The sequence below is a fragment of the Apteryx rowi genome, unplaced genomic scaffold, assembly GCF_003343035.1.
Source record: "Apteryx rowi isolate R43461 unplaced genomic scaffold, aptRow1 scaffold_328, whole genome shotgun sequence".
Taxonomy (NCBI): Eukaryota; Metazoa; Chordata; class Aves; order Apterygiformes; family Apterygidae; genus Apteryx; species Apteryx rowi.
The window spans coordinates 512,971-528,559 of NW_020449730.1; the positions used below are offsets into that span (position 1 = coordinate 512,971).

Genomic DNA, 15,589 nt, shown 5'->3' on the forward strand with positions numbered 1-15,589 from the left:
GGAAAGCTGAACTTCATATCTGACATTTTTTTCACCATGATTATCTTTATTCACCAGGAAAATCCCAAACAAACCTGGGTACAAGCAGCCATACAAAAGAATTCCAGCTTTCCTCAACCCTCCCAGAACAGTTCCATTTCTGTATCTTTTGTGTGCAACTCATGTCACTTGAATAGATGATACTATATCATACACAATTCAGGAGCTGTTAGAGTAATATAGTCTTTAAGCTGGCATAAGAATCAAAGATCACGTTTAACACATGACAGTTTTCAAATCTAGATTCTACCAATACCATGAAGAAACAAAGGCTACTTCTAGATTGAAATTCCAAATCCGCAGTCAGACTATTCAAATTACAGCTGACTAGCAATATTTAAACTATTACTTATTAATGCTTTCACAACCATTTTGACATTTACAATGTATTTTTGCAAGCTACATGGGACTGGAAAATCCAGGAAGTCCTGTCAGATGAACCTGAATTCACTTACAGAAACTCAGCTATTATTCCCCAATCCTTTCTTATCCCCAGTTTTCTCATGTTGCTCTCAGTTCTTTTAATGCACCTACCTACACTGTGCATTAAAATAGACTGAAGAAACTGTTTTTAAGATTTTTCTCAGCCATTATATAATACATTTAGAAAGCATTAATAGGTATTTAGATAAATAGACTAAACTTTTATATGTTAAGCATTCAAATACATATTCTAAGAATTGAGCAAATATTTTCTAGAAACACCAAAGTGATTCAAAAGCCAATCGTATTGCTAATCAATATATATTTTATAAACTTCCACAAAAAAGTATTTTCCTCTGTTTCTCCCTCTAAGCTGAAATGATATAAATATGCTTATAAAAAGAATACATGCTTATAATGAGAACCCAGATAACAGCCAGAAAATTTAACTGGAATGCTCCCACTGGTGCTAATAGAATACTTTATCCAGCACTTGGGAACAATATGAGGAAACACCGTAAGCACTGTACATTAACACTGAAAGTCAGCAACATTTAAATGTAAGTCCACTTATTTAAATCTTGAATTGAGTTATTATAACAGCAAAAAGACAAATAATAATATTTCCCTTTTGAAATTTATTAAAAACTTGCTTCTTTATGATTTTACTGGAATAAAGCACATCCTTTTTATAGGCATTAAAACAAGCAAATACATTCCTTGATGTACAATAGCTTCAGCATACAGTACACAGCCCTAACTCTCAATTACACCTGCGAGCGAGCAACAGCACAGGAGGAGACAGCCGGCTGGCTCTGTATTCTCTCTTCTTTAGGAAGCCAATGGGGGCAGTGAACAGCGAGAAGCCTTTGGCGCACGGTTTACAGTGCCTGCCACCAGCTGTAGGCTTCCCATCTTATTAGTTATTTCAAATACTGGGGGTGAAGACAGCTGCAGCCTACTTGAATCCTCAGGTCCCAGGTATTCTTAAGGTTTAATTTGATACATACTTTTTACAATCCTTGGAAGAAGAAAAGAAAAATCTTTACAAGTAAATCACCTTTAAAAATGAGTATTAATATCCAAAAATACTGTAGCAGTATATCTTTATATAAATACTTATACATTTCATGTTTTAAATTTCTCATTATGAATGCCCTTTAACAATTTCATTTAAACATTGGAATGGATGATGTTGCAAAGGGGATTAAATTATACTAAGGAATAAACAATTTTCCAAGAAACATCTTGTTTTAGATCACTAATTCCTGGCATAAGTACTGCTGTTTCTTTGGGGTAGCGATGTATCTAAAGGGAACAATGAAATACAAGAGCTTTCACATTTTAATGCCAGTTTTGTAAATAAAAACAGGTACTGTGTTTAGACATGACCTTGACTTTCTTAGTTTCAGCAGGGAAGGTCCTGGACGTGTTACAACCACAGAGTTCCACTCCAGCTTTCACCGGTCTCCTCTCACACCAAAACCAGAACATAATTCCAGTTTTATTCAGCACCTGTGTGTTTAATTGAATGTCTGCACCACTTAACCAACACTTAATAATAGTTTTGTCACTTGTGCTGCTTTCATGTTCATTCTCAGTGAAATTCTTGAACGTTACTTAAGACAAGCATAGCATTCTACCTCTCACTTCCAGACATCAGCTATTCATTTTAGTAAAAATTCTCTTTCTGCCACTAAGTTGTTATAAACAGTATTTTTTTTTTTTTTTTTTTAACTCTCTATTGTAGACTTCCCAAGAGAGGAAGAAATTTTTTTTTTCAAATCAACAGCATAAAGATTAATCTAGTACAATGCTAAAGCCAGTCTTCTGGAACCACTCTTCCTAGGAGGAAGTGTGCTAAGACATTTTTCTTCCCTAAGTAAAAAGTCTTCCCCATTTTCTGCCAAAAGCTTTAGTTAGAGAAAAGTGCATTTATTGTTAAAGGCTGTTCTAGTGCTTTGTTCTGTGTGTACATGTGCATATGTGCCTTTTTTTTTTTTTTTTTAATGTGAACCACTAAGTAATGTTACTTTGAATCCAAAGGAAAGTTATTTTTCATTTTAATTTTAATTAGTCTATACATAGAGGAAGTGCTGCCTCTTAAAAATAGCTCCTAATGGGTTCTAAGAGATTTCTACGGGTATGTTAAATATCAGGTTGCTCACCTTGAAAATAAAGCCAGTGGTAAAGATCTGAGGTCAGATTACAGAATGACAAATGATTAAGGTGATATAATCACATTTATCAGATAAACTGCTTAGTTTGCCATCCAGCTGATCAATAACAACATTAACGACAAGAATGTAGCTACTTTAATTTCTGAATAGCTGTATTTTAACATTAACACTTCCCTCCACTTTAGTAGTATGCCCATCTTGGGAGGACTCTATAAAATACTACCAAGTTTCTTACACTCCTTGCTCCACAAGCAAAGCCTCTTGAGCTACATCCAGTTCAGCAGGGCACTGATACAGCACCTTCCTGAAACTGAGTGGCATTTGATAAGGAGTTTTCTGTGCCCATTTCCTCCACCTCAGGCAAGCTCCTTTCCTGGTGGGTTTTATACCATCCCCCAAACAGCTAGTGGGAGGGAGAGGAAGGACCATTTCTAAAGAATACATTGTTTGATAGACAAAATGAAGGCATGGAAAGCTGAGAAACACATATGCATCGCAGCCAACAATCCAAATTATACGCACACCTTTGCATGTTTTTAGCTAAGAGCACAAGAGAAACTAACTGTTTTTTTCTGTGCAGCAGTGGACAGAAGAGAAAAATACCGGAACACCTACCAAGACTGAGCATACTAAAAATATATCAGCAGATCAGTAAGTCCTCTCCTGGAACACTGTGTTTAACTCTGCCCTAGTATCTTTAGAGCAAAAATAGAAGAGTGCAGAAAACAGAAATTCCTTGCAGGTTTTAATAATCTAAAGAATATTGAAATGACACATATTTGAGGAGCAAAGGACATAGAAGATGCACAAAATAAAGTCTACACAAGTGCCAGACTGGACACTTTGCTATTCACTGTTCTCCTGGTGAAAGAAAAAGGCTCATTCAATAAAATTGAAAGAAAGCTGAAAACTCACATGACTTTTTATGATGAAGCAGCAATTGGGATACTCAAAAATATCAGTATGATCTCCAAACAAAAATATTTTTTCATTTTTTGGTCCTGGTCTACCTTTGTAGGCCAAAGTTTAACACACTACCATAACTCAAGACTTCTTTGGAGGTCTAGCTTGATGAACACATGTAACTTGGTATCACCCAGCTTCTAGGCAAACTCAAGGCCTAATACACTCTCCATTTATAATATTAAAGGTCAAGGAATATGCAGCCTGGATTTCCTAGTAGCACACGTATCTTTTAGAAGGGAGTGATTTTTTTTGAAAACCTTTTCTTAAAGGAAACCAATTCCTTATGAGAAGGCAGTGTTTGGCTGAACCCCCCACGGCCAGGCTACAACAGTGACGTGTCGCTGAGCTCCAACACTTCTTGTGAAGGACAGACAGGGTAGGGATTGAAGAGAAGCACTTTGTTTTAATAACTGTCTCAAATTATCTGTAACCCATAACTTTAACACAGACAAAAACACAGTTTATTAGTCAATGCTATACTTTAGAAAACGAGGTAGAGGATTAGATTATTTTGAACAGTTTTCTGATCTATGAAACAACCTGGACAGCAGTAAGACATGGAAGCACCAAAAGCATACAAAGATAGAAAGCAGAACATCTCTGTCCTAAGTGGAAGGAAAAAAAAAAAAAAAAAAAGAAGAAAAAAAAAAAGGATAATACAGTATTACAGAGACAGCGAATATTTTTTAAGCATAACAAATTACTATAGTCTTATAAATCTGAATGGTAAAAAGCTATTTGTTGAAAACAGGCACTGAACAAGAGATTTTTTCCATAACATTAACCTTAATAATTTCATAAAATAATCCAGTCTTATCACTAAATATTTTTATAATGAAATGCACACTTGGCTGGGTGCTTTCATACAGCACTAGCTACTAAATAAATGATAAAATGCCTCAAGCATAACTGATAGTCTAAGGTTAGAGTGAAGACTTGTTCTTTTAAGATGTTTTATTTAGCATCAAGAACCACGATCTATATTTTTATAGAGATGTCAGTGAACTCAGCTGTATTTTCATCAGGTTAGCATATGTTAACATACTCGTTTTAAAACCCTATAATCAGCAGCTGAATCTGTGTCAGGAAGTGCCATGTGGTCAACCCACCATATTTCCTTCAGCACAGTTACTACTGAAAAAAAAAAGGGGGGGGGCTATAATTACTGACCCCTGTCGTGAACAATAAGCTATTTTTCAAAGAACTGAAGTACACCTAACAAATGTCTCCCCGGTAGAAGAACAATTAAAAGCCTTCAAAAAATGCCTGCCACAAAATGATAAACTGCTACCATTTAGGATTAAACAAACATGGTGATAAGTAAACCATGTGGAATTGCAGTGCACAGGATTTAAAAAGCATAGGCTTCTGGTCATGCTTTCTGGTTCCAATTAGACAACACTGAACGTAACTGTTGCCTAAACAGGTTATTCGTTCCTATACCGCTTCTGCTTGGGAAGCAGAGGGACGTTCACCTTCCTTAGCATCCAGTGTTGCTCGCTGCTGAAAAAGCACGCTGTCCTGGTCCAATCTGAAAGTGTCAAGGCCAGTAAGAAAAATCCACAGGAGATTGGATGAATCACTAAGATTATAAAGTGCACATATATTGATGAGGTGACATCACTTATAACTGGACTGTAACCTTTGCACTAGCTTATAATACCCTAGCTTATAATATCCCCTCCGAAAGTCCAAAATCCCTCCACTCCAAACGTTCAGTCACAGTAACTGGCATCACTCCTTGCAGTCCTGCCACGCTCAGGAGCTGCGACAGGAAGAACCACCTTGCTCCGAGAAGGCTACCCAGCACTAACACATGCCTCATTACCCCAGCACGATGCCCACGGTTAAACACGCACCAAAGAGGAAACACCTCAACTCACTAGTGGGCACCCTCTGCAATTCACTGCGAGCCACTGTCAAAGGTCTGCAGTAAAATGGTTCCAAACATGGCTGTAAATATTGAAGTTTAACTATCTACTTTCCTTTGTAAGCACTACAGTGCAAAATCTAAGTAAACCATTAATGAAAAAAAAGACTTAAGAAGTCAGCATGCTTGTTTAAAGGAAGTTAAACAAACTTTGGAAAACAAGACTATAACTCCAACAGAAAGACAGATACTACATTCGGTATAATGCACACAGCAGAAGTATAAACGGTCTTGCCAAATGATTAAAGTGATATATACTTGACAATTCCACATTTGCATTGCAATCTCCTTCCTGAAGGATTAAAAAACAAAACAAGAATACCAACAAGCATCACCATCTCCAGGTAACAGGATGTTCATCCAAAATCTTCCAAAAAGCCAATATTAAAAATTGCATTAATTCACTAAAAAAAACCCCCTCAAAACACTGTGGAACCTCATACATGTATATTATGGTGTATACCATACAAGCTTATAGAAACACGGTGCTGGATGCAGATTTTCAAGTACACAGTGGTCAGATAACTAAAGTAAGAACTCGGCTGACATATGCAATCTTTGCTTTGGTATTTTGGCATTTAAACTCACATACGCAACTTTGAGAGCATTATTTTATCTTGCGGAATTATTTGACTAAATACCATAGGAGCACACCAGTCCACAAGACCTGACATTATCTGCCATCCTACCTCTCACTACACAGGAACATAGGTAAAAAGCAACTGTGCTCTTGCCTTTAGGCAAGCCCAGTTGGAAACAATGGAAATACATATTATCTACAAGTCAAATGTTGTAGTGAAAACAAAGATTCAAAGAAAATATATGAGTCATAATAGAATTTTCTCTGTTAGCGACCATATACAGAAGCTTTGAACCAAGACATTTCAAAACTCACTTAAACCAAGTTTTGTTAAGGACAGAAGGGGGAGAAAAAGAAAAGTCTAGATTAAAGTCTAGATGGACAAGAGACTATTGCAGGAACTCGTCTCAATACATAAGCCCCACCAGCATGCAATGAAGGAGACTGGACTAAAGCCAGAGCACAAATAAACAACAGTTCTTTGCAGAGTTTAAGGAAAATATCTATGCAGCAAGAGCGTAACTCCTGACAGCAACAAGTCCTTCTTAGGAAGAAAAGCAGTCAACTGTTGGAACAAACAGCACAGCTAAAAAATCTGGAAGCCCTCTTGAAAGCTACACAAGCAAAACTTTATTTTGCAGCAAGGTAACAATATGGAGGAGTTAAAAAAATATATATTTCACAGAAATACACAAATACTGTTTCACAGGCACTTTCTGCCCCAAATTACAGTATCCCATGCATGAATGCAACAGACCTACGTAGTTAGCTTTTCAGCAAGCTATAATAGTGAATTATTTAGAGACACTGTGAACTATGTAAGATAAACCAATAATCACAACAAACCCTGAATCTAGGCACTTTTTTACAATTCTTTGCTGAGTGAGAAAGCTATTGCAGCCCTCCAACACAGGCTAAAAGTTACGTCGAGACACATCAATGTAGCGGGAATAACAACATTACAGAGGTGATACCACCTCTTCTCATTTATGACACCTGCTAAAAGTCATAACAGTCTTGCTGATAGCTCATTGTTCATTCTCCCAGGTACTATAAAACTTGAAAGCATATATACAGGACAGAATGATTTCAAGAAAACTTTTACCCAACACAAGAAATGATACAAGTCTGGTGTCTTATCTGCAGGGTCATGACAAAAACTTCCCAAGTAGTATAGGACTGACTGGGCAGGCAGACACAATTTCTGGCTTCCCAATTCATTATTGCATTAAATCTTTAAACAGGAGAACACACATATCAGTGCTGTTTAGCAGATACTACACATAACGTTGACTGTGGGGAAAAAAAACAAATAACAGTACTTTTCACTTATATGACCCAAAGCTCTGTAAATACACATTGTTCACAGCATTATAAAAGTTCAAAACCAGGTTGATCAAAGTATGTCATATTCCCAGTGCAGTGCAAGATTCCTGAGTCTCATAACCAAAACAATCACCAGCACTACTTTCCACTTCCTGATATAAAAGAAAAGCATTCACATATTTTGGTAGGTTTAGCTAAATGGCACCTTCCTCTCAATAATGAACATCTTATGGTCAATTCCTGAAGAGCATTATAACTGCAGGACAGCTATCAGGTGAACTATCACCTGATCTCACCTTTGAAAGAATGCTGAAGTTCAAATGAAAAATAAAATCAGCCTTGTTAAATTAGCACAGAAGTAAAACTGCAGTGTTGTGCTTTGTACTAGAAGTTAAAGACTCCACGGAAGAGACTTTTTTTATAAGGCAGTCTAGGAAAAAAGTTGCAAGTACCCAGGGCAGCATGAAAAAAACCTCAGTCAGGGGACAAAAAAATTGGAGGAAACAGTAGAAAGGTAGAAATAAGCTCAATTAATATATACATAGGTTGTTCTATGGGATGTGCAGTTTAAGATGTGTATTTAAAACTGCAAATCATGGGGCACTACAGAAGGAAATAAGCAAAATTCAAAGTGTATACAAGTGTTTCCATTTTCCAAACCAATAAATAACATCCCCAACATGAAGAAATCCTGTTCTGTTAGCAGGCTGAAGTTTGGGAGAAGGTAAAAGGGCTATCTAATGATCACCTGAGCAAGCATTTAATCCTGTGCATCTTTATTCCAAAGTAGTACTGCTGAAGGTTGAATGGTTCATCTGTTCAAATTCAGTGATTCAGACAAGCCTTTCTGGATACAAATGTCCATCATGGCAAAGCAGAAGAAACACCTTGGGTCAAAAAGCCAGGTCTGTAGCAGTCAGGTGTTTTTTTTGTTTGTTTGTTTGTTTTGCACACATCTCTGGATACTGGCACAAGAGAGAACACTGGTGACCAGGGATACATCCATTCAGTGACTTTCAGGAGGTGCTCTGAACATAGGACAACACTGTCATTTAGACACATGGATTCTGATCACTAATGTATTTTTAGACAACTCAAGGACATTACAGAATCCACAATCCCATGGATCACACAAGTTTTAGAAGTCACTGGGCTTTCCTCAGCAGCAGCTAAATAAAGAGAATAAACATTTCAGACCCATAAACACTGTAGCATTCTTCAATACACAGTAATTTGTATTCTAGACTGTAAACACTTAAGGCAGTTTGATATTGGAGTTTAACAAGACTTGAAAAACAACTTCAGAATAAAGATACAATCACATGATCCAAAGTCATCTAGTCACCATCCATCAGCAAAGCATCAGTAATGGCCCATGCACCCACATACCTGTCTCATCTGGACACCAAAATGAAACAGCTTCACAGAACTGAAGTCTGATAAAAATCCAGTTTAAGGCAATAGGGCTTTCTCTCTCTCCTTCAAACTGAAATACTTTTTTTTTTTTTTTTTTAAAGAAATTAAGAGGTGTAATGTGAYCCTTCTGCTAATATAGAGTCTACTTCATGACCAAGACAGAATGTTCCAAGACTGCTACCAGTAAAATGCTTGATGATACTAAGCTTCCGGGCTAGGAAAATGGACTTTTTAGACACCTACCATATTATAAATTGAGTCCTAATATGGTCTCAAATGAGACATCTAATCTCCTCATTGCACAGAAATGGCTACAAACCTGGTTTCAATTTCTTTGTTTTCATTACGCTTATTTTCTTTCAAATTGCTTCCAAAAATGTAGCCTCTTGTGATGTTAATTGAGTGTTCACTTCTGCTTACTCTTTAAGAATTTCTCCTCTCCTGGGAAGCGACTGTTATATACAAATCACATAAAGCTATGTTGATTGTATGCTGGAGATGATTAAGAGAGGCCAGAGTTAAATTTATACCTAAAGAAAGTCACAGATGTTGGCCAAATTATTTCTATGCATTTTTAAATGAGCACGAGTTAGCATATGCATGCCATTAGTATCTTCAAGAAATTTACTATTTTTATATTTATGTTAATTATAGTTCTGAAGCTAAAGTAACTGCCACACTACAATGGCTCGGCCAAGGTTCATTCACTGAACACAAAGATAAATCTTGAACATATGAATTTTTTTTTTTAATCWAAATTGCTGGATCTTTTAAATGTAGTTCCATTCTCTCAGTAATACTGTTATCCAAGACAGTGCACTAGGGTTACTTTTCCAGGCAAAGCAATGACCGACAGAATAAATGTATAAATAAAACTTTCCTTTGACAGCACTGAGGATTCCTTTTCCCAGTGCACCTAAAAAGTTAGCACTCCAACCCCCCCAGCCACTTACAATGATAATTGCTCCCAAAAAACATTATAACATTAAAAGAAATTGGACAAATAATGTAAGTGATTTTAGAGACTACTCAACAGAGTGAGCTAGCAATCGTTCTAATATCACTGAACAAAGAGGAAGAAATAGTAGGGAAAGAACCTCTGAGCAAACAGAACATATGGAACACAGCTAATGCTTTCATAGGGGAAATTTTCATTCCAAAACTGTAAGGCATAATGCAAGCATGTGGATCAGGGCAATTCTATTACTATGATGTATCTGAACTTCCAAAAACAAAAACTAATGAAGTCCATTACCTAAACTTCATAAAGAAGCTAAGTTATCTTAGCATAAATTGAAAGTCTCTCTCATGGACTAATAACCAGTAAAAAAACAGAGAAAATAAAGGTTAGAAACTGCAAATTTTCATAACAGAAGAGATTACAAGTGGGGCCCCAGAGAATTACTGTTGTCCAACAAATTCTAAACCGTCTAGGAAAGAGGGCAAAAAAGTGGAGTGAAAAGGATGTCAGTTTGCAATAACTCAGTTATCTAAGTTGGCATAAAAGTTTGGGCACAAAGTCACTCTTTGTTTACTAAAGAGCCAAAAAGACCTTGCAAAACTTAATGTCTGGGAGGTGAAACAGCTAAGAATACTCAAATTATATGGTGAAAATTAGCCCTAACTACTCCTTTACAATGATGGGCTCTATTGTGACTTTAAATTTGAAAATATTTGCTCAATGCTCAGCTACAGCTAAAAAGGTAAATGGTGTTAGGAGTTACTAGAAAAGAAGAGGAACACAGAAACATCAGCAGTGACTAAGACACTGGTTTAAACAATTCTGCGCTATTTCGGATCCTCTGTATAGGTCAAACATTATACAAAAGATATAAAAAAAATGGATAATATACTGAAAATAGTACCAAGGACTTTCAGACATATGAAGTGGCTTCCATATGAAGAAGGCCTGAAAGATAAGGACTCTCAGCTTGGAAAGATAAGATGAAGAGGAGGTGGGTGAGGAAAAAGGAAAGACGATCAAAATCTGTAAGACAAATTGTGCAGAAAGCGTAAATAGTTTCTCTCCCCCCAGCCCCTCCAGGTAGGCAAAAAGGAAGTACTTTTCCTCCATACCACCTAACACACTAGGGAATTCATGATGCCAGAAAGGTCAAAAGTATAAATGGGTTCAAAAATGGATTAGATGAGCTCATGGGCGTGTAAGTGGCTAAAGAATGCAACAGGCCAGATGTAACCACTAGCTCAGGAAGTCCTTTAAGGACAGACTGATCTTTCCACAGATATGCATCTCCCAGCTTCTGGCATTCTATACTTCCCAAGTTTCTCATCCTTCCCTTTCCCCAGATATCTGCTACTGGCCACCAACAGGATATTGGGCTAGATGGATCTTTGTTCTGAGCCAAAAATGGAACTTCTTCTAGCATACCACCATCTGTCAGTCTTCCATACAAAGCAAACTGGTAATATCATAGGCAGGTCACGTAATCTAACAGTGCAAGAGGACATACAGCATAAACTGTGCTGTTCACTAAGAATACTTCAAACAGAATAAATACTTAAGTTCAAACAACATTAATAATAAGCACAACCCTTTGTTTGTTGACACATACTGTGATCAAGCAAGCATTCTGACAGATGACAGCATCGTAGTTGTCTGCCACAATTCCAGGCATGGAATAGGGAATGCACAACATACATTTACCTGCCAGTTCATCTCTAAGGTCATATGGAATGTCAGAAAGAACAAGGGGCAGCAAAACGATTCCTCGCTGCATTAAAATAGGCAAGACACATTTAATTTGATTTACATGGAGGTTCTCCAAACAATGTATTTTCACACATGTAAATCCACAGATCATCTCTTAAACATCAGTTAAGCAATAGTGCAGGTTATAAACTTATGTTGGTAATACAAAGGGAAATTTATGAAGCAGAACCCTTTGCCCTCTTCCTCTACTTTTCTGCAAAGGAGCCCTCTCCCCACAGTGTAGGACATCCAAGTAGTTATTTTCAGAAAATAACAGTTATATAGTATGGAGAATGGCTGCTTGTATGAAAATGAGACAAAGTTATTATATAAACACAAACTGATAAATATAGGTATCAGGACATACCATTTTCCTACTCTCCCCAAATAAATGATTACACATAAAACAGTCCAGCTGTTACAATTAAAACAAACCAGGCAACAACTGAAGTGGATAAAGATGTGTAGAAAGCAGCAGCAGTAATACCAAGTGAGAGAGACAGACAGGCAAATAAGAGCAGTGAGGTTGTCCTCTAAAGCTGCATAAACCACCTTCTAAAATCAACATATGCTACCTTCTTATCAGATCAATCATACACACTGTGAATTGGTTAACAAAAAATTGATAATAGATGGAAACAGAATGGGAATTATTACAATTATTAAATGTTCTCCTGTTAGCAAAAATCTTAACATGGCAGAGAAAGTTGAACTAGTAATCCCTTTGTATATTTATATCAGTAGAATTTGATGCAAACAGTTTCAACACACCACTATTTTTCTGTGCAAGATGCAACTGAAAAGGCAGTAAGTTGAAAGTGTGCATGCCCACGACTAAACACAGCTTTTCAGAAGGATTCCTCTCATGTATATTGCCACATTCTCCTTTTCCAGCTGCCTAATTCCATCACACGTATAAGCAAGCTAACATGGGACCTCCATGCACTCTTGGTTAAAGCTGTGACTTATGAATTTATACCTACGCTCCACGTACAACTTCACTGAACAACCACGTACTTTTACTGATAAAACCTCTCCTTAATTTTTTGTTTCTTATATGAAGATAGCAAACTAAGTTCTCAAGGAATGGACCACAGGCTCCTGTGGACAGATTTCTGGTGTATTCAGGATGCTTCTGTTTGCCAAAACAATCACTAAGAGAAAACTGAAGAAGTAATCCCAAACCTTCTAAAGCAAAATCAGCTTTGTCTACAGCATTTCAGAAGAAATGAAAAATTCATCTATTGAGAACTCCCTCCTGAACAATGTTTTAAAAGAAAAAAACCACTTCTCTTAGACTTCTATAGTAAAACCTGATGGTTCCTGTTGGGATTGCCCTAACTCTAGAGTGAAGGATGAGTAAAGGGACAGAACAATTTAAACAATTTGTTACCAAGAAGTAGCAGCAGAAGCACAGGGACAGGTTGGTGGAGATACTGTGCTCTATCATGAAGGACCAGCTAGGATAGATTCTTGCTCTTGGTCTCACACACCAAGATGAGCACACAAATATTTGCTTGATTAAATCAATTACTTTATCTACAATTAAGGTAAAAGCTACACCTGTGCCAAAAGTCTGTCACCCTTGAAGTCAAACTCAGTAAATTAAAGTTACAAAGTCATTTACTAAATAGGGAACTTTTGAAATTATGCTTCTATTCAAGACAATTTTCATTTATCTGTTGGATAAAATCCATTGCATTTTTAGTTTATTCACCATCAACAGAAAGTATCAATACAATTAGCTGCATGTTAAAACTATATCCCAATAGCTGAGCATTTACTTACTCCTGGTTCTACTTGAGTTCTATCTGCAATGTCAATATGGACAATTTCAACGCTCTTCCATGTGTTTGGATCCAAATTGTGCACCTGCAAAGGAGGAAGAGGAATGATCTTCAGACTGTCATCTTAACACAGTGGATGCAGTATGTATGCAAGCTTACGCAAGATTAAGCTGTATTCTTCTGTCACATTCATCATAGCTAGTGAGATCAAACACTAATTAGAAACATTACACATTCAGTAACCAGACAAGCTTTTTGATTTAGAAATAAGCCTGCACAAATTCCAAAGCACAGATATGGCAGGTTTCAGTAACTTGACTAAATCTAGTAAGTTCCCTGAATCATAGGCCTGTCACATTCTGAAGTTGGCTAGATAGAGAACTGCTTTGAAATGCAGCCTTTAATACACACCAGGTGAAAGATATGTGGTATGAAGTTACATAAAGGTCCCAGATGTAACCAACCTGTACAAGTACCTGCAGCCTGTTAGGCATACCTACACTTACAATTAAAGGTAGCCTGTTAGGCATACCTACACTTACAATTAAAGGCAAGCAGAACTGCCCATGAAATACTTTTAATTCTTACAGCATATCCCTTCTTTAGGGTTAGAACAGTTCATCCAGGCACTCAAAACATACTGACAACTATACTTTTGTGGATGCTTTATAAATATGTTTGTCAATATCAATAAAAGAGCTCCTGAAGAAAGGAAGGAGACCTGTATACTGAATCATCCCTCTAAGGACAAAAACTAGTGTATCACCAGCCTGGAAAATTTACAGAAGTAGGTTCAATACATAACTCTAAGGAAATGTATAAAGACAAACAGCAGTTTCATCCCACTCTAAAATACTTGCCAAAGCTGTTTTCAAACTTGCTAGCAAAAGCAGCACTAGTATTCCTAAGGTAAAAGGATATGAAATAAAAATTTTACACTTACTGAAAACCTGTTTAAATATTCAGATGAGAATCAAGCAGCTGCACTGACTTCAAAATTAAAAAAAAACAAAACAAAAAATTTTTTTTCTTGTTCTTACATCTCTTTAGGAGAAATAGCTTGATCACTTTAGAAGGATTTGAATAATGCCTTTTGTTTTAAGTTAATCACTGTGTAGGGCTTTGACTTCATACAATAATTATCAGCCATTACCAGACACAGAACACTTTATTTGGATGACTATGTGTTGATAGTATTACTAATGTTAGGTATACAAATCCCAACTCACGTTTTCTGATGTCCCCAAATCTGGTTTATGCCAGGTCTCAATTTTTATGAAGAAGTCATCTTTCATGTATTCATTCTGTAAGAATTAAAATCAAACAGAAGGAGTCTGATTACTCCCTCTCTGCTTAACTTTTAGATAAATGGTATTTATATATAACAAAATCACTAGCAAGTCTTGACCAGCAACACATTCTATTTAAAGGCTAGAAAGAACCAGTCCCTTTCCTTCACATAGAAATGGGCACAATGAGATAACCTGAAATATCAGCTATAGCGCTAAGTACTAACTCAAAACCACAGCAGTATTTAAGAAACTCAACTCTAATGTGCATACATACAAAAAGAAGAGTACTTTCTCATTTGGCATCCCTCTTTCTCAACCCAGAAATTCTTTATCTCTATGTTCAAGTTTTCAAATTATTAGTAATACAGTAAAGACAGAACAACTAAAGATATATTTCCATGGAATTTTTAATAATTGAGACTATATTCTGAGAAGCAGAGATGATACCTAATGATGATAGCTAATGAACATTACATGTTATTGTATAGCACAATTAAGATCATAAAGGTCCAACTACCTCTGAACTGTATGTCTAGAGAGTAACACAGAACACTTCTAACTTCAGAAGTAAGAAAGCATACACCAGTGTGCAAGTGTATCATGAGGAGTCAGGCTAAACACTGTTCACTAACTGATTCATAACTCCTTATGTTGCATCCACCTGGTGACTATCTAAATCATGTTTGAAAGTGAGCAGATAATGAAATTTAACATTAAACTGATGGGCATCCTTAAACAGGTTAAAGTCTTCATGATCTATCTCTTTGTCAGGTGTCTTCAAAAAAATCCTAACTATGACAATCCATCTAGACTCTGGACTAACCCATTTTAAACCCTGGCAGGATTTCACTTTACAGAAGTAGGACTTTAGACACATAGAGACCGATTTTATTTCACTGCTCTTCCCACATTCAAGATTCTGTCAAAACCTCTGATTTGG

At 36.6% G+C, this 15,589-nt stretch overlaps 1 protein-coding gene across 7 annotated transcripts in view; it reads right to left on the minus strand.

Annotated features, from left to right (window-relative positions):
• PITPNB (phosphatidylinositol transfer protein beta) overlaps window positions 1-15,589 on the minus strand; it is a 38,131-nt gene that overhangs the window by 15,695 nt on the left and 6,847 nt on the right. For all 7 annotated transcript variants that reach the window (XM_026071541.1, XM_026071545.1, XM_026071543.1 and 4 more), the window contains 2 exons: window positions 14,587-14,661; window positions 13,359-13,442 (listed from right to left, as the gene is read on the minus strand). In XM_026071541.1, coding sequence (XP_025927326.1) covers window positions 13,359-13,442; window positions 14,587-14,661 — 159 coding nt within the window. The remainder of the gene's footprint in view (window positions 1-13,358; window positions 13,443-14,586; window positions 14,662-15,589) is intronic.